The following is a 23,504-nucleotide window of genomic DNA, read 5'->3' as shown; positions in this document are numbered from 1 at the left end:
CTGTTATTGGACGGTGGCGCAGTTACCTGTCTTGTCAAAGACGGTTCTTCTTCGTATATTGAGCTGACTTTTGGGGTGCCAGCGGTTCAGTGTTAGGATCGCTGCCTTTTTTATATTCATTATTTACTGGACTTGTTATGTTCAAATGTCACAAACAGTACACGAATGACGGCATCTCTTATAGATGTATGCAAGGCAGGAATGACATTTATCTCTCAAAACGGGACTACAAAATTTTGACTTGGGGTGAAAAACATAAAAAATATGTTTGTACGTAAGTCAGTCTTATTTTCTAAGTTAACAAGGAACTCCCATTCTTCTTACAGCTTGTCTGCTACCTCACTCGGCTGCATTGAACATTATAATTGCCCTGGTGGCGATTTCTTTTCTGGCATATCTTGGAGTAAACATGTGTGCCATATAAAGGGTAAAGCCAGTGTTTTTTTTTTATGTTTCATTAAGCGTAACTTCAAATCTGTTTCCAAAATCATTAAAAAGTTCTGTATATCATCAATGTGCAGCGAATCCTCAAATGGGATCCTCATGGCAATACGCTAATTTGCAAGCTCTAACGCATACAGCGTTGAGCAGAACGCGTGCTGAAGGATTTACCACTTTCAATTATACCATTGATTCTCATATCACTAACAATGAGGGTGAAATTGGGTTGGAAAGCTCTTGAGAAACGAAGAAAATATTGGCGATCAAAATTTGTGCAGTACATTCTTATTATGAAACTGGTATCGGTAAAATTTGTGCTTGATCAGTTCATACTATACATCACACAGGAATGATCATAGCGGAAAAGTTTACGAAATAAGATTTCGTCTGGATTCAACTTTTCGCACTCATTTCTTTATTTTTTTGCTTTTCCCGATTCACGAGTAGACCCGACTGTATGCGGGAGTTCAACATACTTGGATATTAACGAAAATTGTTTTCTTAATTTTTGCAAGATTTTGCTTTAATTGAATATGCAAGCGACGGTTGTGTTTGTTGTTCCCGCGTTGTCATTCATGTGATTGTGCTTACCTCACTAAAACATTGCCGAACTGACCGATATAGGTTCTTGCATATATGTAACGAAAGAAATACGAATTAAATAGCCTGCTTGATTCACGCAAGAAGCCTCTACTATGTGAAGTAGTAAACGAAATTTTGACACCGCGCATTCTTTTCAACGCATCGTCCTATATGAATTCATGCCACTGTCTTTACCTTAACTTTTCCCGTTTTTGCGCACGCCTATGATGTTGCCTACGGTCAACCTTTTCTTGCGCGACCAGTGCTCTACACGTGCATTAGCCGAATATTCGAAAATCAAAGTAACAGCAAAAGTTCGTTCTCGAGCATAGTTTATCATATTTGCGCATCCTATCGGTTGCCCCGTAATATGTCGCAGAAATGCGAAATAAAGTTAAGAAAAGCGGCATCGGACAAATTTCCTGACACATTGTTCCCTTGCTCAGGCATGCGCAGACTGCAAAGCCATTTGTCCAAGAACACTGCCTTTTTGCACGAAATGCGCATGCGTAGCTGTGCGTGTTTGTGTACAGTTTTACTGACGCCTTTCGAACTCGCAAAAAGGAAACTTCTACTCCGTCACCGCGCGATGGACGTCTAAACCGCAAAGTCATCTTCCCATTAGCTTCACCAGCGCCCTCTTTATACCATCCCTCCCCTTCAGAACAGCCTTAAATGAGGCCAACGGCCCACGCACGGCACGATACATAGTTCAATTCTTCTGAGGCCTCCCAGCAGTTCAGACGCCATGGGGAAGTTCATCGTGCTTCTTCTGATGTGCGCAGCAGTCATCTGCATGCGGAAGCAGCCAGACTTCTTCGAAGGCTGCGTGCGGCATCCAACCGACCGGGTGTTGCCAGGCGTATGCACCCTGGTATCCGATCTTGCCAGGAACAAGTCGTTCGAGTCGTACACCGAGCCGGTTCTGAAATTATCCGCCAACCAGCCACGCACGGGCTATCTGAACGCTCTTCTTGAAATGACTCGCGTCGCAGTCCAGGTGGGTGTCGTTTGTGATGTGTCCACCCAGTAAAAAAAAAAAAATGTCCGTATTATTGCCTACAGCACTCTTAGGCTACGTTTCAGAGACCCAAAAATTTCGCCACCCCTTCCAATCCTTGAATATGGTCGGACAGTGGAACTGCGATAGTTACACCGAGCGTTCCACCATGCAAGTCAAACTTCGAAAGCAATCCATATTGTCAACATTTTGTTTCACCATTGTTTCACCTCATTCGTACTTTTGCGAGCTTCGCGTGGTTAGCATGCTTTAGGAATGCTTTTTTTTTGTTTCGCTTCTGCGATTGCTTTTATTTTTTTTTTTCTGCGCGTTAGGTAGACTGTACGACGACGAGCCCGTTCACGAGCTAAATCTCGCTGACGCTCGCGGCAAGCAGCTTCTTCCTCAGGACTACGCGCTACTCGTGGTCTTCCCATAGTAGGCATGGTATGTGCGGAACCACTAATGCAAAGCTTAATATGTTTGGCGCAAGGCCCCCACTGGAGATACGGCCGCTACAATCATTTTCACGATTAGTTGGATTGGTTTGACGATTGACGTCTTTCTTAATGAGGTTACACACACGTTCGGCTGCGAAGGACAGAACGTCAGTGACGGTATGCCCGCAGTCCGCCGTTGTCGCTTGCGTTCGATGTCTCCAGTTTGTTTGGTGGCGTTGATAGCAGCATCCGCCTGGCATTGCCGCTAGTATTCTTCAAAATTAGATTGCTTCAAGTTTAAATCAGTCCGTCACAATTGGTGGATAGATGGATGGGTACGACTTCTTGTACGTCCGGCACGGTTTCATGCGACCCGGTCTCGGGTCTTCCACGGGGGCACGTCAAGGCCTTGCCTCATCTCCGCCCCACGGGCTTGCTGGACTACCCATGTCTGGATTCCGAGGTCTGAGCTGCGCAGAGCGGTGTCCCACCTCGACGACAGGGGCTCCGGAGACACTGCCATACTTCTTATAACTGCATTGCACTTCCATAACATGTGTTTGGGTGTTGGTGGTCCTTCCTGGCACAATTTGCACGTGTCGTCCTGATGCTTATCTGGGAAGATGTTTCAGACGGAATGGATTAGGCAAGGTGTTCGTCTGGCGTTTAATCCAGGCGACGGCCTGCTTCCTGTTCAATCTGGGACTCGGCAGTGGGTATATCCTTCTGGCGTTTAGATATGCAATGGTTATGTCGTTGTATCTGGTGCCCCTGTCCAGTTCTGCGCGAGGAGTGTTCTCTGTCGTGCGAGAGGCGTTGCCCTGTCCGGCGCGGCGGGTCATGTGTCGCGCCGTCCTGTTCGCCGTCTCATTTAGGTTCGGGAGCGCGTCGCCTTCCGTGGTGACGTGCGCGGGGAACCATATGATCGTCGAGCTCGCGGTTTTGGATCTGCTGCTTCGGCCAGAGTGGACAGGGCTTCCTTGGAAATTCTACCTTTGGCGTATTTCGTTACTGCCGTTTGCGAGTCCCTTAGTACTACTTCGCACTCCTGTTCTGTGAGTGCCAGTGCAACCGCTACTTCCTGCGCTATTTCCGAGTGTTTGGTGTATACACTGCATGTGGTTCTGATTTTGGAGTTTGTGTCTATATGTCTACGGCGGTGTATTTTTGCCGTTCGGATATTCCGCTGCGTCGACAAAGCGCGCCTTTCTCTGCCGAATGAACGGAGCAGAGCCTCGGCTCTTGCCTTTCTTCTACCTCGGTTGTAATCGGGGTGCACGTTTCTTGGGATGTTTGCCACCGTAAAGGTCTCTGATTTTGTTGGGGATTTGCATTTTCTGGCCCTGCTGGTTGTGGTACGTTATGCGGAGCGTGTTCATAATGCACCTGCCCGTCATGGTGGTCGAGAGGCGTTCGAACTGAGAGATGCGTTGTGCTTCGGCTATTTCTTCCAGGGTGTTGTATATGCCCAGCTGAGCCAGGAGCTCGGCGCTCGTCGATTCCGGGAGGCGCAGGGCTATCTTGTACGTTTCAATTATGCGCGTGTTGATATTGTTCTTTTCCGCGACGTACCAGTTGTGGTAGGCGGCTACGTAGGCGATGTGGCTGACAGCGAAGGAATGGATCAATTGAATGACGTTTTCTTCCTTCATGCCCCCGTCGCAACATTGAATGGCTGATACCGGCGTAAACGTGGCCGTCCCATTACGAGGATAGAAGGTTAGTTTCTACGCTGCAATGACGAGCGGCAATGGAGACAGCTGTGAAAGACGACGACGAACAGTGGCACGAGCTCGGTAGCGCCAAGAGGCGCCAGACTTCGAAGACGATGACGACGCTCCAGTCACTGCTGATGATGATAGCTTTAGTGAAGTCCGGCACAGGGTCCGCATAAGCTGATTCGCTGTAATACATGCATATACTCTCGCGCGTAATTTAAGTGGGCTTATTGCATAGAGCCTCAGACAACCTGCCGTAGCGGTTGCACGGACAAGCGCTAACTCCCAGTGGAGTTCATTGGGCGCATGCGCACGCAAAAAAAAATGTAGGAAGGATCTGGTAGTGCATGTCTTACAATCGCTACCCTTATTAAATAAGGAATACGTTATCTGGAGCTAGTGCGAGATGATATTTACTTAACGCGCATGCCTGACAAAAAAACTGCGGCTCTCGTCAGCATCTTCATTGTGGCGTACACTAGAAAAAAGTTTGTACCCTCTGGGGCTCATCTGGTCTCGCAACAATAATCGCCATCTGCCTTGCTGCTTGAGTTTCCTTTCTTGAAAACTAAGCGCTTGCTACCTTCTTTGCGAGAATGCTAATGCTGTGTCACGCTGATGACGCGCAAGCCGTTCGTGACTTGGCAGTAACGGGCTCGCAGTGTTAAGAAGTAGCTTGAGCTCAGGAGCTCCCATCTAAATACATGTAGAAGAATTCGTTTTTCTTTGGACACACGTCAGCTAATTTGACGAGGTGTGTTGCATTTACAAAGCTGAAGATCTAGTGAGTGAATAAATAAGGTTCTCCTTCTTAGTAACTGCTGGTATCGAATTTGATATTTAGATCATCATTGTTTTATTACACTGGCAAAAATTTTCAGAAAAGAAACTATCCAGTTTAAAGCTGTAACTTGGTAAGGAAAAGTATCACAATTCTGTGAATTGCATCTGATAGTACATCTACAGCGGACAAAATTTATGTTACACATGAATCTCAAATTCAGTAATATGGAAATGCACCTTTTGCATAACCATTGTAGACAGCATAAATTCACGTAAGATATAAATGGACATAGCCAATCAGTCCGCTTTGAATGATTTAACGGATTGCATTTACAGATCTGCGATATCTTTTTCATGCGGAGCTATATTTTTTTTTTAATTCATGCGTGTATTTTTTTCGAACTTGCGAATTAAAATTTTGTTAACAAACTTAACGCCCTAAATAGACATTCTGTTTCCGACATTCACTAGAATTAAGCTTTCTCTTTTCATTAAAATAGTCCAGGAGTTGCCTCGGAAAAGCGTTTTTGCGTTTTACATGTATTTGAATAGGCCGCGTCAGAGTTAGGTCCGAGCTAAAGCTTCCTCTTAAAGGAAGGAAATGCCGGTAAGACAGATGATTATTCTTCTGGGACACGATGAGCACCAAAGGGCATAAACTTTTCTTAGAGTAAAACCGCAAAGAAAAACTTCGGTTTTCCGCCTTTTTTTTCGTTTTCTTAGCGTTGCTTTTCTTCTGTGCTCCCATGTTGATAAGCACCTTACCAAAACATTCGAAAGATATCACCTGTTTGTCGCTGTCCTTGTTTCTGTTGTGCTCTGCACCATCATGCACCACTTACAAGCCTCAGTTTGTGAGTCGCTAAAGTTTAAGTGCCGTATAGATTTATCGATGAGGTTCTCGTGCTTTTCTTCCGCTTCCAGTGCAATATCCAAAAGCCGGTTCATCAGAACGATACTGGTGTGAATAATTTTGCTGCTCCGTTTTTTGTTACCTCTAGTGAAACGTGGTGCTGTTTCTCTAATGAATATTTCGAAATAAATTATTCCCACGGCGCTGCGCTTATACGCGGCCAGGACAACCGCAACATTCGCGGGTAATGGGAACCTCTGTAGCAGCTGTCTAAATTTACGCTACTGAAGTACCATTCCCTGATCAAGTCAATGTTACAAAAAATGTTTGGGAGTTCGTACACGTTTGTTGGTTGGTGCCGTGAAGGAACTCATAGGGGCTACGTATGTTGACTTGACCACTATTTCACCCTCTCTTTCTTTTAGGAAACTAACCTTCCGCCCTTGTTTTTCTTCGGTCCCGCCACAGGAAACTAATTTTTTGGCGCTTCGCAACGGCGCTAGCGCTAAGGCAACTGTCCCGCAGGGTATAGTCGCTGTATTTGACTGCATTGTTTATCTTGCTTTGAAACACACTACAGTGATGCGCTATAGTTTCCTACAGTTACTAGAGGCGTCTTTGGCACTGCAATCGTTCAGCCACTTGAAATTGTGGTTAGTACTACAATTTTCATATCTTTGTACCTTGCATTCCTATACACAACCTACACAACCTATACTTTTTTTTAATGCAGGCTGTGGATTATTTTAATGCACTGGCAGGGGTGAAAGCCGTACGAGTAATGTCACCACTACCTTCATTTCAGATTGCATCTCACCGCCAGGCCGCGCGAAATGTTGGCGAAGAAAATATTCGCCATGTGCTCGCGTGCCCACTTCACTATGACGTGTGCACTAGTCGGTCACCTTTCGCGTACCTTTATGTGATCCGGTGATACTGTTACAAAAACAATTATGCAGGGAACGATCGCTTACGCGCATTGCTACTCGCTTTGACAAAGTATCCTTGTTTATGAGAAATCGCTTAGTGTTGCTTCCTGCACAGCTCACAAAATGAAAGGCACCCAATCAAAACTAGTTCACTTGACGAAGGTGCGGACGCCTTTGACATAACATTATTGCGTGCTCAGTGGAAATAATCACAGTACTCAAGAAACTACGTAGAGAATTGATCAAACGAAAGTATATTTCACCTTTACTAGCTGGAATTTTCGAGTAATATCAAATACTATACCGAAACGGCGACTATGACGCCACCTTGTAATACGGAGTTCAAACAGAGCGCATGAAATTAATTGAATGCAGGTTTTCTGCCACTTAGCCTCCTGCAACTGCGCGATGCTCAATTTATTTACACTGGCTCTTATCTGTTGCTTCTTACAAGAATGTGAAGGCAAACCGATCAGACGTTTTCAAGCTAGGGTAAACCACTGCACAACGCCCTCAACAGCTCCATTGCAGCTACTGCTGGCCATGTATTTGTTGTTTCCGTGTACGCCATTTTGCGAGAAGCAGAAGTCATCTGCCGAAACTGTACGAACATTAGCCGCAATGAGTTAACATTCACTAATGAGATTCTTCTCTTGTGCATGTATGTCTTGTGCCAATGCAAATTAGTTCTACTTTGCACTCGCTCTGCCACTGCTATCATAAGCTCGCGAAACTGCGTGGCCATCCTGTTACTGACCTGCCTCGTTCTATCTTTCTTTAAAGCATTCCGACGATGTGTCGAAAGGGGCCATCATTCGAGTGGAGTTCATGACCGCCCGAAGTGACTGCATTCGCCCGGGCGCCTACTCCGCAGCCATTTGCCCGCCCGCTGTGTCCAAGGTGAGGACGCCCGCAAACACGAAGTGGACTTGTTTAACCTTACTTCAACATTTTCTGTGCTCTTCTGCACACTTATACTATAGAATGCTAGCGCGACACAATATAGATGTCTTTGGAGACATAGGGGGTAGTGTACATGCCGTTTTCATATTGATATTTACGATATTTAGCACCTAGTATGACACATCACACTATAGACTCCGTGTACTTTTGTCTAAATAGACGCTCAAGCGAGAAATGTATGGCCCCGCAGACAGTATGGCCTCAAGTTCAGTGGAGCGCATGGTTATCTGTTCAATAACCCGTCTTCTTTTTTTTTCTTTAGCTAGGTAAGTGATTAGGCATCCAGTTCGCTCAAATAGTGAAATATTCGGCCTTTGTTTTGCCCCGTAATATTCTCCCCTCTTTTCTCAAAGAGGTGGTACGTGTGCTCGACTAGCAACAGTGCTCGCACAAACACGATCCACTGATGTGGTTCCCAGTGCTGGCCTTTATTTTTAATGAGATTCGCCTTCTTGGTTTACTTCACGAACTTTCCGGGCTCTTACTGTTTATCTCTCTACCATATCCGTCTCTAACCGTTTTCCCGTCCACTCCAGTCATGTGATCCGCAAGCGCTTCGGGCTGCCGTGGTGAGAGGCGAAGGTTTGAAACACTCTCGGGTCAGCTTGGGTTACTGAGTGTGTCCTGCCTGGTCTGCGGACCGCGCAGTCCTCTTCCCACCAAAGCAGTGCAGCTGTGCCTTGCGTGGGCCTGGCCGTCGCCCCCCGTTCTGTTCGTGGTGCATCTTTCGAGTGATAGGGGGTGACAATCAGTGTGTCACTGATGTCGGCTGGTATGGCCTGTTTCTGACCGTGGTGGACGTGGTAGTTGAAGCAGTGTCTGCAGGCTGTACCGACCCGGGGACATGCGTTCGAGTTGCTAGCATTTAACTAGCAGATCAAAGTCGTTAAGGTGTGAGCGTAGTCTATCAGTATCTGCGTTTTAGGAGATGAAAAGCAGGTGCACTGCAGATTTGTGGGTGGAGCTTGTTTGTGGTTCCTAGGTTGTCATGGACGACATGGTATATTTATGGTTATCTATTTTCAACGCGAGTGATTTTGTGCTCCGTCCCGACCAAATTTTCGGGCACCTTGCAGAATTCGTCTCTGCAATTCATCCGTCCTGTTTAATATCTCATATGCTACATAACCACTATTCTATATAACGCGAACTACAACGTAACATGATCATTTACATCCATGAGATCCTGTATACTGCAATACTTCTTTTGATGCATGTCATTCGATTTTCGTTGTATAAAAGAACTGTCATTATCATTTCTAATACTGCTTCACAGGGAAATTGCTACATTACATGTCATGATTGACGAAACTTAGAACATGAATAAAGAACATAAACCGACTATAGTTAACAATTGTCGCATTCTTCGCGCTCTAATATTGTATAAGAAAGAAGCATTGCTTTATTTCAGGCAAATGGTTTGTGCCAGGCAAGGTACTTCATGTACGACAAAGCCATTTTGCTCCAGCGAGCTTGGTGCAAGCCGCTTGAATAGGTATGTATTAATTTCATCAGTTTCCACAACGGTAATCAGGTGACTCTCTGTCCATCTACGTGCACATTTGTCAAATTCTGAATATACAAACTGCTACCTAGCACCAAAACGCTAGTCTATTGCTCTTTGCAAATCTGCACTACCCTTCGGCTGAGTTTGGGCCGCATGGAGAGCAACTAGCCGTATGACGTCATTTAAAAAATTATCGGCTCAAAGCGTGAACATATTTCGCTGCGGGAGCCAACGTAAGTATCCCCTTCAGTTTGTCAACGAATCGTTGGCAAAAAAACTATGCTTTTTGTTATCGGATGAACTGATGCAAACGCTGAAAGTTTGTTTGGTAGAAAGCTGCAATGTCTTCTTTTACTGTAGCGCGCATTGATTCAATTCGGATACCAGACTTCTATTTTGACGGGCATAGCTGACTCGCTGCTCACTTCGCCACTAAAGAGACTGCAACGACGATGGCGTTCTAAAGGTCCCGCGTGCAAGTGACCCGAGCATTCAAGGCACTACATTTAACTGTAAAAGTTGACATCAGCTTTCAGACGCCAGTTATACTGCGCTTGCGATCGACTTCACGCACGGCTTTGTGATTATTATTTCACGGCTTTGTCTAGTGGCGCTGACCGATCATGACATCAGTGCTGCGGTAAGATGCCGTAATCCTAGCTGTTCGGAAAACATTGTTGCATGAACATTTTGTGTTCTACATCACTGCATTAAGGTTGATCGTACTTGTACCCAGTTTTACTCGACGAAATCATAATGAAGTAAAAGGTAAGCGCCATAGTGTTTATCTTACAAAGCTGTTACCGATATTATCAAGCGAGAATAAATTTGCGTGATAGTGCGATAAGGGAGGCCATTTATGTGCGACTGCATTTTTTTTCTGTTCTACTACGTAAGTCCGCGTCCACGTCGATGCATATCCATTTCTTTTAACTACAAACCAGCAAAGATATATTACTTTTCAGATGGTTTGTTTGTCCCTGAAATGAATTCAACAGCGTTAAGCAAATAATACTGTCTCAGAGCTTTTTTTTTCGCGACTCACAGGGGTAAAGTCCTTGCACACAGAGTTCATTTCACTTGATGGGCACAAGGCCGATCGCTTTGTTTTATGACTTCGCTAAAAATCTAAGAAATGTGGGGCGATATCTTTTCGGTAATTAACGTAAACCAAATTATGAAAATGAGGGAGGAGGAACTTGCTTCAGGTAAGAGCTAAACCCATACCTTCCGAACCATGCGAGCGATGCTTCAGCATCACCCTACCAGGGGGGGTTATCCACCAGTCAGCTTTTTACATAATTGTCCCTGTACAAGATAAACCAGGGAGATCTTCACTAGCCGCAATTGGAAATGTAAATTACAATGGATGTGCCTTCAGATCTCAGCTGCGACAAGTTCGGTTTACGTCCTTTATTTTCCTTTTATTGCGACAGCATTTATGAGGGCACTACAAGCGCATTTCCGTCGCCGGTATTAGCGCCGCCGAGATGTTCTATGTACACGGCGATAACATTGTGACTGTGCCATGTGCTGTCGGTGCTAGTTAAACGTGCAAAGATGAGCCGAGAAGTATGGTGACTCAATCGCGAAGGTGGGGAAGAACCGCAGTCTTTCATGGCGCGCAATGTAGCAGAGTGGGAGAGAGGCGGTAAGGTTCTATTCCATCGGCGGATGCGTAGGGGCGCAGCTCAGCGCGTCCGCATGGACGCTATATTGAAAGCAAGCTGCTGTCCATGAAAACTGTAGGTGCGCCGAAATCTGATGGCTTCGTGTGTTGTGTTCTCGTCGCTTATTTTGCGTCGAAGCGTGAGGCGGCACGAAGGGCGATTCACTCGTTGCTGCTACCGCTTTTCATGACACCGTCAATTCAACAGCTAATTACCGTGGCCATCGAGTGAAATCTTTGTTTACCTGTGCGCACGTGATACCACGCTCGTTTATTTAGGTAATCGGCGAATTTTTGCACAAGAAGCGCCCGTGTGCCATGCATTGGGTGCACGAAAATGACTCGCGCGGTTAACTTTAAACCGGATTCCTTCGCTACAGCGTCAATAATAATAAAATCAGAGTTCTGGCACGTAAAACCTTACAATTTACTTTTAATGTTCGCAAGCTTATTTGCCCGATTTCACTATCCTCGCTCCATAAATCTGTCGTATAAATTGATTTCGCAATCTGCATCTGTTTCCCGTTTCTGGCGGAACTGCGGTAGTTCATCTTAATTAAAGATAACGGCTAATTACATGTTGCATTCTCTGGCTTGGCTGTCTGTTTGCTGCATATTGAGTCTCGTGCGGTTTCTTTTCAGTGTCGTGAGCAAAAGCGCAGTCACGTAGGTTTAAGGACTGTTTCGAGCGCAAAGTCAGTTTGTCGTGATCACGAATGTAAGCGCATTTGTCATCCTCGTCACTTTAACGACGTGCAGTGCCTCCCGTCAAGTTTACTGCTGCATTCGGGGTGTACGTCTGTCACCTTCCGTGATTACGCATCCGGCCTATTCGCGAGTGCTTTTTCTAAATGCGCATTTCTTCTTCGTTTCAGACTTACGAGTCGCCAAGCAAGACTCCGCTTTTGTGACCCCCTGCAGCGCAAGCCTGCCAGGTGTGTGAGCCGCAGACTTAGGAGTGAATAAAGTGTGATGAACACTTATTCATGAAGCCTGTCTTTCTCGCTACAATGAATGGAAACGGTGAACCGCGGCCTCTCCGACACCACATTCATTCCTGGTTAAGTACTTAACACGAGATGGGTCATAAGTAAGGGCTTTTCAACTGAAGGGCAGCTTGCTGGCTGGCCTAGTTTTAACAAAACAAAAAATATCTGCTAGCGACGGTGGAACCGAACCTCGGCCGTCGTGCAGACGCCAGGTGCTGTAACCACTAGGACATGATTGTTTATTTTCGGTCACAATGAAACACATGCTAACAGGAAAACAAAATTGTACAGTAAACAGTATCAAATCATTCCAGTTTGAACCCTATGTCCAGCTGGGCTGGCATTGCTTAAAATTTCCTGATCGTTTTCAAGATCTCTACCCTTGGGAACATACTCTTGCAGTCTTTGTATTTCTAAATAGCGTCCTGCGCTCGTCAAACAACTAGACAGATCAAAGTGAAATCCCGCCATTATGTCGCGCCATGCATAATTCAGGCCATTCAGCATCATAAGGTTGTGTGGTACTCTGCCGTCACGCCAATGTTCCAAAATCGTCTTCCGTATTGATGTAGTGGAAAATTCTTTAGCGTTTGCGATAGCAGATCCCAAAACTATACCCACTTCCAAAAGTGAAGAACAACGTCTTCCAGGCAAGACAATGTGAGCCCTACGGTAAAAACTAAATCTCTTCTCCTTCAAATGTTCTTACTCACACTGGGCTAGTATGTAGTTCAAGTACAATTATGTTGCTGCTGCACTGCACATCATTCTTTTCACTCGTTTTAATATATCAGTGTCCTGCCCTGCCAATGGACTTTTACATAGGTACAGGCGATTCAACATCGCACACATCCCAATACATCTTACTTTTGGACGGCACTAAAATGCTCGTCGGAAACCTTTCAGCCGAAACACCATCTGCTTCTTGCCACTTCTTTTAAACAACAAATGGGGAGCCACGTGACATTGGATTAAACCACGATCGCCAGAATACTTATGGTTTCATAGCCAGTCTGTTCTCTGAAACGCTCGTCGCATGCACCCCATGCTACTACGTAGTTTCCTTCCGTGTTACAGCTCTAGCTATTGGGTGCCGTGTATGCTGCCGGCTCCGGGGCAGGCCCACTTTCCTCAGGAACCTTCTCTTAGAACGGATAATCATGCTTTAACAATTCTTCCCTTGAGTAACAATTGTCATCTCAGTTTTACATACACGACATAGCCACAGATACGTGCGATTACATAATACGTAATTGGTAATCGTTTAGGCTCGTCCGCCAACTACGTAGGAGTCAACAATTGCCCTGTCGTAAGCTCGTGAGGAACTGCCAGCGTACACATCATGCTGTTGCTGCCATACGACTGGCTTCAACGTGGTCGTCGGCTTGCTGCTGTTGTCAGACACGGAGGCTCGGGACTCGCACACAAACATTCAATTTACGCACACGTCGGTCCACCTTGTATCGGTTTGCGGAATCCCAAATAATGCTACATAGCCGACTACCTGCAAAATTATTGGCAAAACATCGATTCCCACAGTCTGTGGAATCTGTAAAATCTCTTCCCTCTTCGAGGCAACTGCGCACAACCCGGTAAATACCGTAATGCCGTCGTGCTTTCACTGTTACGTCACCTATGAAGACCAAAGTTCTCAATCGAAATCAGTTCGGAAAAAAAGAAAGTGTAGGACGCTCCAAAACCCTAAGCCGTCTTCTGTTGAAATATTCAGACAAGAATAAGCCGCGCTCCAATAGCGGTCAGCCATAAGTTCCCGCGGGCTCCATCAACTGGCGTAAAGAACAGCTATAACACTCGGCCTGTTATTATTGCATGCTTGAAGCCATTGTTCACTCGCATTGGCTTTGTAGCCAACTGGCGCGTCAACAACTCCGCCGCTCATTGGCGGTAAAGTTTTGTGTATGCTTGTCAAGAAGCATATCTAGGCACCTTAAGGTGGACTGTGCCGAGAACTGGCAACGAAGGTCCAGATTGGGTGCGCTTACTCTAGATAGGTGTACGAGTAAAATATTCTGCTCCGTAAGTAAGGGAATACTTGTGTTATGTCGAGCGAAATTCGTTCGTGACCATATCAGGCCAACGCAAAGAACATGGTGGCAGTTGTCGTAAACCGTAAAGGGAAAATCACGGCCTGTGCTTCGGTTTCCCGAGCAACCATTTTAGAAGCCGAAGAGATAGCCATCGCCTTAGCTATAAGAGAAGGCATAGAGCGCAATGCTCCACTAACAATAGTCACGGATTCTCAGGCCGCATGTAGGAACTATCAGAGGGGACAAATCGGCGCGAAGGCACGCCGGATACTTACCGAAATCAACAGAGACCTTCACATCAGGTATACCCAAACGATAACATGGGCCCCGGGCCACGAGGGTGTTACTGGGAACCTCCATGCAGATGAGGCGGCTCGAGGTTTCATTAATTGCCGAGCTGCCCATGGCAACATCGTAGAAGACCCGACACCCATCGATCCAAATTATAAAGCGATCTTGCAACACTACAGGGAATTCAGAAGGCTCTACCCAGCCCCGCATAGGAACCTTTCAGCCGTGGACTCAGCGACGTTACGCAGGCTCCAAACGGACACGTACATAAACCTACATAAATTGCACATATACTACCCAACAGCATACAAGGACATATGCCCGTGGTGTGGGAGCACACCAACGCTCTACCACATCACATGGGAGTGCACAGCTCACACAGAAGAACAAGAAGATAACACGAGAGCAAGGTGGGAGGCATTGCTATCCAGCTCCGCCCTCGGGGATCAGCTCAGGCTCGTCCGGAGGGCAGAAAGGATGGCGAGGGCCAGCGGTGCCTTGGAATAGGGGCCCGACCACACGGCGTTACCCCGTTTTAGGCGCAACGAAGTTCTTTCTACTAATAAAGTTTTAACGCGATAGCGTTAAGGAGCTCGTGTCGCAGAAAAGCCGGTGTCGTCGGCGTCGGTGTCGGCGTCCGCGGCGTTGGCCGTGAGCGATAAATCCCAGCAGGCACTTCATGAATAAAAAACAACTTGCAAGATGGGCTGGGTGGGCATCGAACCAGGGTCTCCGGAGTGTGAGACGGAGACGTTACCACTGAGCCACGAGTTTTTTTTTTCTTTATTTCCTGAGCCACGAGTTCGATGCTTCAAAGCGGTACAAAAGCGCCTCTAGTGAACGCGGTGTTGCCTTAGAAACGAGCTGTTTCTATGGCTCAGGCGTGCGTCGCTTGCTCAGGCGCACATTTCGTTGTCGCGCCGAACGTTGCGTTGCTCGACGCTCACCGCGTCCGATGCGGGGCGCGTAGTCGCTGCGCCGTAGCCCATTGTCTTACACCCCTTGGCGGGTCGACGGGAACGCTGTCGCGTTCCACTCTTGAAGGCGAAGCTTAAGCGTCCTCCAATTTTTGTTCTTCTTCTGCATGCATGATTTAAGTACGTACGTGCTTCAGTGTTGGTTGAATGTTGAATGAGACACGCCGCGGCTGTCTCCAGTTTGTACGGAGTGGCGGGCGATGAGGACAACGAGGCACCGTACCAGCTGCCGTAGAAGAACGCCTCAACCCCCTGCTATGCACACGACAGGAGAGGGCACGCATCCGGGCCGCGTTCTTCACTCGCGCGCGCGAGGTTTAACCGCGTTCGCCGGCTCACCCTCACCCGCCTTCACTCATACGGAATTTCACGGCGACGGCAGAAATGCACCTGGAGTGTCCGTACATCTGTTATCGCAATGATAAAGAAATGAGATGGCACTCTGCGAGAACTTGCATCAGGAAGTGCGCCGCCCTCCCGAGGACGCCTAGTGCTCCTTCCGCACGACAGTGTTACGTTTCGCCTACGACGCGCGGTATAGCCGGCGCGGATGCAACGGACGCCGGGGCTTCGTTCAAAGCGGCGGACATTTCTTGCCCGTTCAGCGCTGCCGCAACGCAAGGCCAACGCTACCCTTGGGGCTTGCGACCCATGAGCAACAACAGCTAGAGCGAGCTATGGCCTCCATTTTTGAACGCCAAGGGCTGGCATGACAGAAAAGAAAGGGAAAATCAAGGATACGAACAATTCTTAATTTTTCAGGCGAAGCTTCTATTGCCTCATTCTTGTCGGCGCCGGAGCCGGTGTTGGTGTTTCCGTACGAAAAAAACCCAAGCAGCGCGAACATAAAAATTGCTTGTCAGGTTGCGGCAACACCACGCTAACCGGTTCAGGCACCGAAAGTTTTTTTTTTCTTTCACGGTATTCATTAAAGTAGAATTCAACGAGACATTCACTGGTAGTGCATCAGAGAATGGAGGGCATAATGGAAGTCGCACACAGAAAATGCAGCGTTCATACAGTGGGTAGAAACGCTGGTTTCAGTTTAGAAGGTTTATAAGGATAGGCACCTCAACAAAATGGGGTAACAGTCCGGTTGTATATCGAATCCATCATAAACATGTTTTAGGTGTAGTGTCATCTGCATGAAATGTACCATTGTAGGTACAACCGTTTCGGCGTTTGGGTCCATCATTTGCATTTTCCATAAACTGTGCAATCCCATGAGCAAAAACATATCGAAAGGTGGATTATTATCAGAGGTTGGTAGCAGGTATCGCACAGTATGAGCGTTAATGTCAAAATCTTTTTCTTTAAGTCCGTTGGAGGAAATCCCAAAATAGGATGGCGTCGGTGCAGCTAATAAAACAATGTTCAATTCTCTCTGACGCATCACAAAGGCGACAGTTAAGAGAAGAGACAAAGACACCTTTTTTCTTTAGCCATGGTTTTACCGGTATGGATTCACTATGAAGTTTATAAACGAATGGTTTGCAGCAAAGGGATATATACATTTTACGAACTCGCTTTAGTACACCATGGCCTGGACTTTTAATGTATGATGATCGGTAAAATGGTGGCGGAAATAGCATATACAATAATTCCTTGTATAGCCTTTTACGAGACACAGAGTACAAGTACTCTGTGGAAAATCGAACCGTGAGGAAACGAACCGCCAAGTAAACTTACTGCACGAACCCCAACAAGCATAAACGCGAAGAAAAATTGGAACATTCCACTAAATCGGGCAACTCATTAACAAGTGCGACTTGCATGAATGTTCGTCGTACGCGCCCTATTTAAAAAAGAGGTCTTTTATATGCATGAATGAGTAGGCGCAACTCAAGGCACGAGCAAATCACAGGCATCCCCTCCCTCCGGAGGAGGGACAGAGTGTGATCGCGCGGAAGCTCGCCTCGGCGCCCGCCGTTTCCGGCCAGTTCAGGCCAGGCAGTCAGACGGGGAGGCCGCGCTTGGCTCGTTCTGTCGAACAGCTGGCTGCATTGGAGCAATGGTAGCGGGTCGCGGGTCGTGGGTTCGGCCGAAGAACAGCCGACGTTTCATGAATGCCGCCGGCAACTCGCTCGAGAAAGGGCTCGACATCAACGTGCAAACCAGGGTTCCGCCTTCAGGCACCTTCTTACGTTCCTGGAGGACCCGGCCTGTCGTGTAAATTGTGAATGCGCCGCATGGCTACCGCCGACAGCGGTACGTCACAGTATTCAGCTTTGCAATCTTCTCGACCTTCTCTCTCTTCTTTCGTCTTTGTGTCCCCCTCCGCTTCCCCGAGGCACTGAATCGGGCTCCCTAAAGGGCTTCAGAAAATAGCGCCTCTTCCTCTTCACAATCACTCTCTCTCTCTCTCTCTCTCACCGTGAGGGAGCGCGAAGCCGAGGCGTCACCACAATGAAGAGCCGCGTATCTCGAACTTCGCTTGCACCCGTCTTCATAGTAGTGGAAGGGCGGTCAACTGTCTTTTTTTTTCTTGCCACTAAAACCAAAAAAACGTTAAGATATAAAAAACTTCGGTATTAGTGAGTGCAGATTTCGAGACTACCTTTTCTTGAGCACCGCCAACAAGCAAAGGCAGACAAGGCGTAAAAGCAAGGCCGTTGAGCACACGTTAGCGTCCGTGGCCTTAGTATTGAATGCGATTAGCATTATTTGCCTATTTAAGGCCGTATTGAATCAATCAATCAATCAATCTATCTATCTATCTATCTATCTATCTATCTATCTATCTATCTATCTATCTATCTATCTATCTATCTATCTATCTATCTATCTATCTATCTATCTATCTATCTATCTATCTATCTATCTATCTATCTATCTATCTATGTAGCCTTCTCCACCGACTCATTCGCCCAAGTTGTCTAATAGCTTGGGCCACTAGGTACCAGCTCATGGTTGTGATGCCGTCGTGCTCGTTGCACCTTCTTTATTCCAGCTTCGTCGTCCGATTCTCCCCATGCAGCAGTCGCCACGCCGCGTCGTCACCCGCTCGTGACGCATTCGTTGTCACGCTCTCGCCATGATGCCATCGTTGTCGTTTGATCGTTGTCACTCCAGCTTCATCATCCAACTCTCGTCACGCCAGCGTTGCCATACCATCGTCGGCACACAGACTTCGTATTACAGCCCTCGTGGCACCATTCTCGAGATATATTCGTCCTCATCCCCTTGTCCTCTTACCGATATTATATACCATCGTCATCACACAGTCATCGTAATTCATTCGTTTTCAAATTATCGTAATGGTGCTATCGCGCTTGTCCAACTTCGTCATTCCATCGCCGTCCCGCAAACCTTGTCATAAAGTCGTTGTCATGCCATTGTCCTCATGCCGTTGTCATCGCACTGCCCTTGTAGTTCCATCGGCGTCAATCCTTCCTCGTTATTCTGTCGTAACTATGTTGTCGTTAATCAATCGTTCTAATGCCGTTGTCATCGCACTGCCCTTGTAGTTCCATCGGCGTCAATCCTTCCTCGTTATTCTGTCGTAACTATGTTGTCGTTATTCAATCGTTCTAATGCCGCCGTTGTCATGCCATCGACATCATTGCACCCTCGTCACACAGTCGTTACTGTGCATCTGTTGTGAAGCCGTAATCTTCATGCCGTCGTGGTAGTGTCATTGTCGCCACTTAAGCTTCCTCATCCGACTCTCCTAACACCATCGCCACCACGCCATTGCCTTCACATATTTGTTGTCATTCCATTGTTCATGTATCGTCGTTGTCACGTTGTCGTCGTTATAACATCATAATTTAAGAACCGTATCTTACCGTCGTCGTCATACCGGCCTTGTCGTTCCATGGATGTCATTGCCCCTTCGTTATTCCACCGCCATCACTCACCATGCCGCCACGCTCATGGGTGACCTTGGCAAGCGAGTGCCTCTGCAAAATGAGGCGATGCCGGACTATACCTCATATATATAGCCGAAGCAACGGAAGGCACCCGATGACCACCATATACGCTAAATAAACGTCTCCCTGTCTCTCACTTCAGAAATACTCTGTATCGCTGCATTTCTCGAACGTTAATCGCATTACGGTCGACAGTCATCGCGAGAAGAGCTCTGCTGTGAGCTTTCTTTCTTTCATGTTAACTCGTGTAAGCTCCTGCCTCTCGCAGTGTTTTTGTGTCTTTGAAGCACTTGTACGTGGCCCTCCTGTGGTACTGCACAACAGCAAAGCGAGAATTTTTTTTTTTTTTCGCCACAGTGCAGGGGCTTAAAAGCAATGTAATCTTAGGGCACGCTCACCGTGCCGGTTGCTGTGGCGCAGTTACTTTCGCGTTCGCTGAATCTTACGGGGACGAGTTCTTGGCGCTGCTATTACGGTAGCAATTAAACGGACACTTCGAGCGAATTTTCGCCTTCAGCGTCAATGTCACCGAGGGGCTGTGCATATATTTAGGTTTATGTGTGCTACATGCTTACCCATTCCGTGTACGCGGGTTATATTGCTACACTATTCAATCACTAAGATTTATCATGCCAGGTGCTATGTTCTTGATAAGATTATTCCTCAGAATTTTGGGATAACAGCCCACAAAGAAATAACGTGAAAAATAGCATCTACAGCGCATGTCTTTCATCTTAAATATTCTCATACTATTAATAACATAAACTGCAAAGCAATATCAGTGCTCAAACTAGAAAGTGATGCAATTTTACTGAGTGGCTATTTAAACACAGCGTATTAGGCCCTGTTCAATGTCATTACAGGCCCTACATCAGCATGGCAAAACATTTAAACGTGCTAGAAATCTTGACGCAATCACGTAGCTCGCGTCCGCGTTAGTTGGACCTGCGATTAGTTAGATGATCGTGCTGATGATGCAAGATGATTAGATGATTAGATGATCGTTAAAGCGCAACGCTAAACCTTGCCATCACAGTCAGTGCCCCTTCGGGCGCTACTGCCACTTTTAATGGTCCCCAACAACAGACTTCTTACGGCACTCGAGTTATTATTAGTGGCGCTAAATGTGATCACTTTGCCAACAGATGTTTCGACAACGAGACAAGTGATCGCTAGGAGTCAAAACAAGGGAGCACGTTGCTCGCGCCGGCACAAGATAACGCTTAGGAGATCAAAAACGGAAAATATGTGGCTTAAAAATTCTGCGTTCTGCATGACTGGAAGCCTTCTTTGGATCCACGCATTTGTTTTGACCATGCGCAGAAGCATATTTGAGTACATAGCAGGCAGCAGCGATGGCAGTCTGGCTTACGCTCCCCGATGTGCCGTCCTCTGCAGGTGGAGTGCCATCACGGACGCCGGGTCCAAAAGATTGTGTCGAATAAAACGCGTCACGGCTCAGTCGTCCGTGCTTGTAGGGCAGGAAATAATTTCGGGGAGAGGAAAATGCTCGGAAATTGATAGGCGTATTCCCCGTAGGGAATGTACATGGTTTAATTAGTATGTGTTGCGTCAGTATTCTCTAAGCGATTTCCGTAAAAGCAAATCGTAATCTCGCGCGTTCGCCACTTTCTCACGTTTCTCCTCTTTCGCAGCTTTTATATTAGGTTTATATGCCAGAATGACAAATTATTGTAAGTTACGCTATTCGGCTGATGCCGTCCGGTAAAGCTAAGTGCGGTAAGCACTTCTGTGCACCGTAGTGCACAACAACGAAAGGACTCGCAAGACGAAAGGAACCTTTTACAGCGAAGCTCTTAGTCTCCAATTGGTCGGCGTTTTTCCTCTCCGCGTCCGTCAGCGAAAATGCGCACCGATCCCGGTCCGGCAGTGCAGGACGAGGAGCATTGGCTCGTACCACCGTAAGCCAGAAGCTTCCAGGAGTCAGGAAAGGGAAGCGAACAGTGCCTGCATTCTTGGGAATCACGCCTGCAACATACAGAGCAAGACACGTTTCAACAAAGAACAAGCACAAAACAATCATCCGAACCATATAATTGATTATAAGGCGCTGTTGATAACAAAGCAAAGCAGTTAGTGCCCCCCACATATGTTTCCCGGTAAAGATTACTGCTGCGCAACCTGCCGCGACGACGGCAGCTTACGGCGTGGGGAGTGACGTCCCTAGCCTTCACCATATAAAAGAAGTCCAGCTAATGATTACAATGTTGTTTCAGCACCGCTTTTGGCGGCAGCGCGCTGAAAAATTACCATTACTGCCATTACTGCCCCTGCTCTCAATTACCTTTACTCTGAAGTAGTAAAACATTGTAGACCACCCTCAGCAGTTGCTGTGGTGGTTTTCAACAGCTTCGCGGGACAACCGCTTTCGCAAGGCCTCCATGGCAAGTCAAGTTTTAGTTTACCAAAATAAATAATTCTTTATTTCATATGGCATCTCGTGTCGATTTTTGGAGTTGCAGGTTCGAATACCATTGCATTAAGATGCCGATAACCGCAGTCTGGCGTAACACATACTAGCAAGCGGTCAAACTGTGCGCGCCTAAAACCGAAACTGCAAATTGAGTCCAGATGCTCCTGTAACTTGCTTTAAGTACTACAGCAAATTGGGCCGCTTGATCCTATGGGAGTGTTATCTCTTTAGACTCTCTTTATCGTTAGACCTAGCCGGCGTGCAGAGGAAAGGGCGTTTTGAAGCATTCCTCGCGCTTTTTCTAACGTAACCCCGGACAAGAGTCTCCGCTCGGCGGCACTGCGGTGGCTACTCATGTAAACAGCGAAATTTGAACACTAGGTAGCGGAATACATTTTGCAGTCATTGACATCAACCGAAAAACGCACGATTCAAGTCGCGACGGGCCTTATATGCTTGTCAGGACACATTTCAACGAGGATGCAGCAGCCCTAGTCGAACGTTGATTCCCAGCACGCAAAGTAGTTTATTTCAGTAGGGCCGCAAATGCCCAGGACGTTCGATTAAGTAATGAATGTAGGAACACATCACCACGGAGGAGAATTAAAACGAAGAGAGTTAAGAGGTTCCGCGCAAATATTTAGCATAGACAGCGTAAAATCTCTCACATAAGCATACAGCGTGGTCGCAAGCAGGATAAATTGCTGGAAATTCAGACGCAGCTGAATAATGAAGCTATTATCGTGTACGCCTTGACCGAGACGCACCTAGGAGAATTGGAGCAGCCACCTCCGGTGGACCATTTCTTATAGGAAGTGTGCAACGGAATTATTGGGTCAAGGAAAAGCCCAGGTGTAGACATGCTAACTAGGTGAGGTTTGAAATACCAAATGGTAGAGCAGACATGATCGGAGCATATTTAGTTGAGAGGCCCCTGGGGAGGAAAGATGGGTGGCTGGGAGTAGCTTGCCTGTGGACAGATAGTGATAGCAGATATAAGAATTAATTGGTTGTGATAGAACCGATCATAAAGAGTTCAGGAAATCGTGCCAGGTAATATTAGTAGGAGATATGGATAGGCATTTGGAGGACTTAGACGGATATACTAAGTAAAACGGTTCTCAATTGCGGGATCTCTGCTATGAACAGAACCAGCAGTTAACAGTAATAGTAAGTGTCATGGACAGGTAACATGGCAATGCCCAGAAGTAGGTAGTAAAGTATCGATTGCGCATAAGTCTAGCCAACGGTCTACGAAAGACTTGACCAAATGACGACCGATGAACATGGAAAAGATAGCCTGGGTACTGATGATAAACATATAACCTCTGGTTGTTTTTATTTATTTCAGAGAGACAGCGATGCAACGCGAACTAATAGCAGCAGCATGCTTAAAAATTATTCGAGAGCAAATGGCCTACAGAGATCGCACGAAGTGCAAAGAAGAAAATAGAGGCGCTTTTTACAGTGATCTGGGAATACATTTAATTGGTACACGCCATGCAGCGGGTGGTAAAACAAACATGGCTAAACATTGTTGTGGCAAAACATACACTGTAAAAAAAGCAGAAGATAACCCTAAAGATGACAGTAGGACCAGATTAAATTAAATCACAGGTAATCATACAGCTGGGTCCCAAGAGCAAGGCACAGCTGGCTAATGCCATAGATCACGCGAATAAAACAAGGAAAAGCCAGATCGGATGGAGAGAAAGCAAAGTGAACCTTGTCTACAAAGGCAAAATTGATAAGCATACGACGAGCTCGTACAGAGAACTTAGAGTAACGCCGGCCGTTTATAGAGTAGCAATCGAAGAACCTTAAAACTGGAACTGTCCAAGTGAGCGGAGAAAAATTATTATGCTGGGGAAAACTACAAAACGGAATAATTTCGGGCATACCCTTAGAGAATAACATTTTTGTGTAAAGTCAGTACACAAATATTTCGATAGCCCAAAATGGAGCGTTATGTATAGTTTTTCTATATATGAAGGGATCCTGCGGCAAG

General features: G+C 46.5%; 1 protein-coding gene across 1 annotated transcript; it reads left to right on the top strand.

The window, feature by feature from the left end:
* Window positions 1–1,629: 1,629 nt before the first annotated feature.
* LOC142587071 (uncharacterized) lies at window positions 1,630–11,862 on the top strand. The gene is made up of 4 exons (XM_075697960.1): window positions 1,630–2,023; window positions 7,530–7,646; window positions 9,121–9,204; window positions 11,761–11,862. Exons 1-3 carry the CDS (start codon window positions 1,772–1,774, stop codon window positions 9,202–9,204), a joined length of 453 nt encoding a protein of 150 aa, XP_075554075.1. The 5' UTR covers window positions 1,630–1,771; the 3' UTR covers window positions 11,761–11,862.
* The last annotated feature ends 11,642 nt before the right edge of the window (window positions 11,863–23,504 follow it).

The sequence above is a fragment of the Dermacentor variabilis genome, chromosome 7 (genome assembly GCF_050947875.1).
Source record: "Dermacentor variabilis isolate Ectoservices chromosome 7, ASM5094787v1, whole genome shotgun sequence".
Lineage (NCBI taxonomy): Eukaryota > Metazoa > Arthropoda > Arachnida > Ixodida > Ixodidae > Dermacentor > Dermacentor variabilis.
This window is presented reverse-complemented; position numbering and strand designations above follow the sequence as displayed.

Bases quoted from the DNA above. Each gene is read 5' to 3' on its own strand.
- LOC142587071 (XM_075697960.1), top strand. From the start codon at position 1,772: ATGGGGAAGTTCATCGTGCTTCTTCTGATGTGCGCAGCAGTCATCTGC. The intron at 2,024-7,529 runs GTGGGTGTCGTT...CTTTCTTTAAAG, and splicing joins TGACTCGCGTCGCAGTCCAG to CATTCCGACGATGTGTCGAA. The intron at 7,647-9,120 runs GTGAGGACGCCC...GCTTTATTTCAG, and splicing joins GCCCGCCCGCTGTGTCCAAG to GCAAATGGTTTGTGCCAGGC.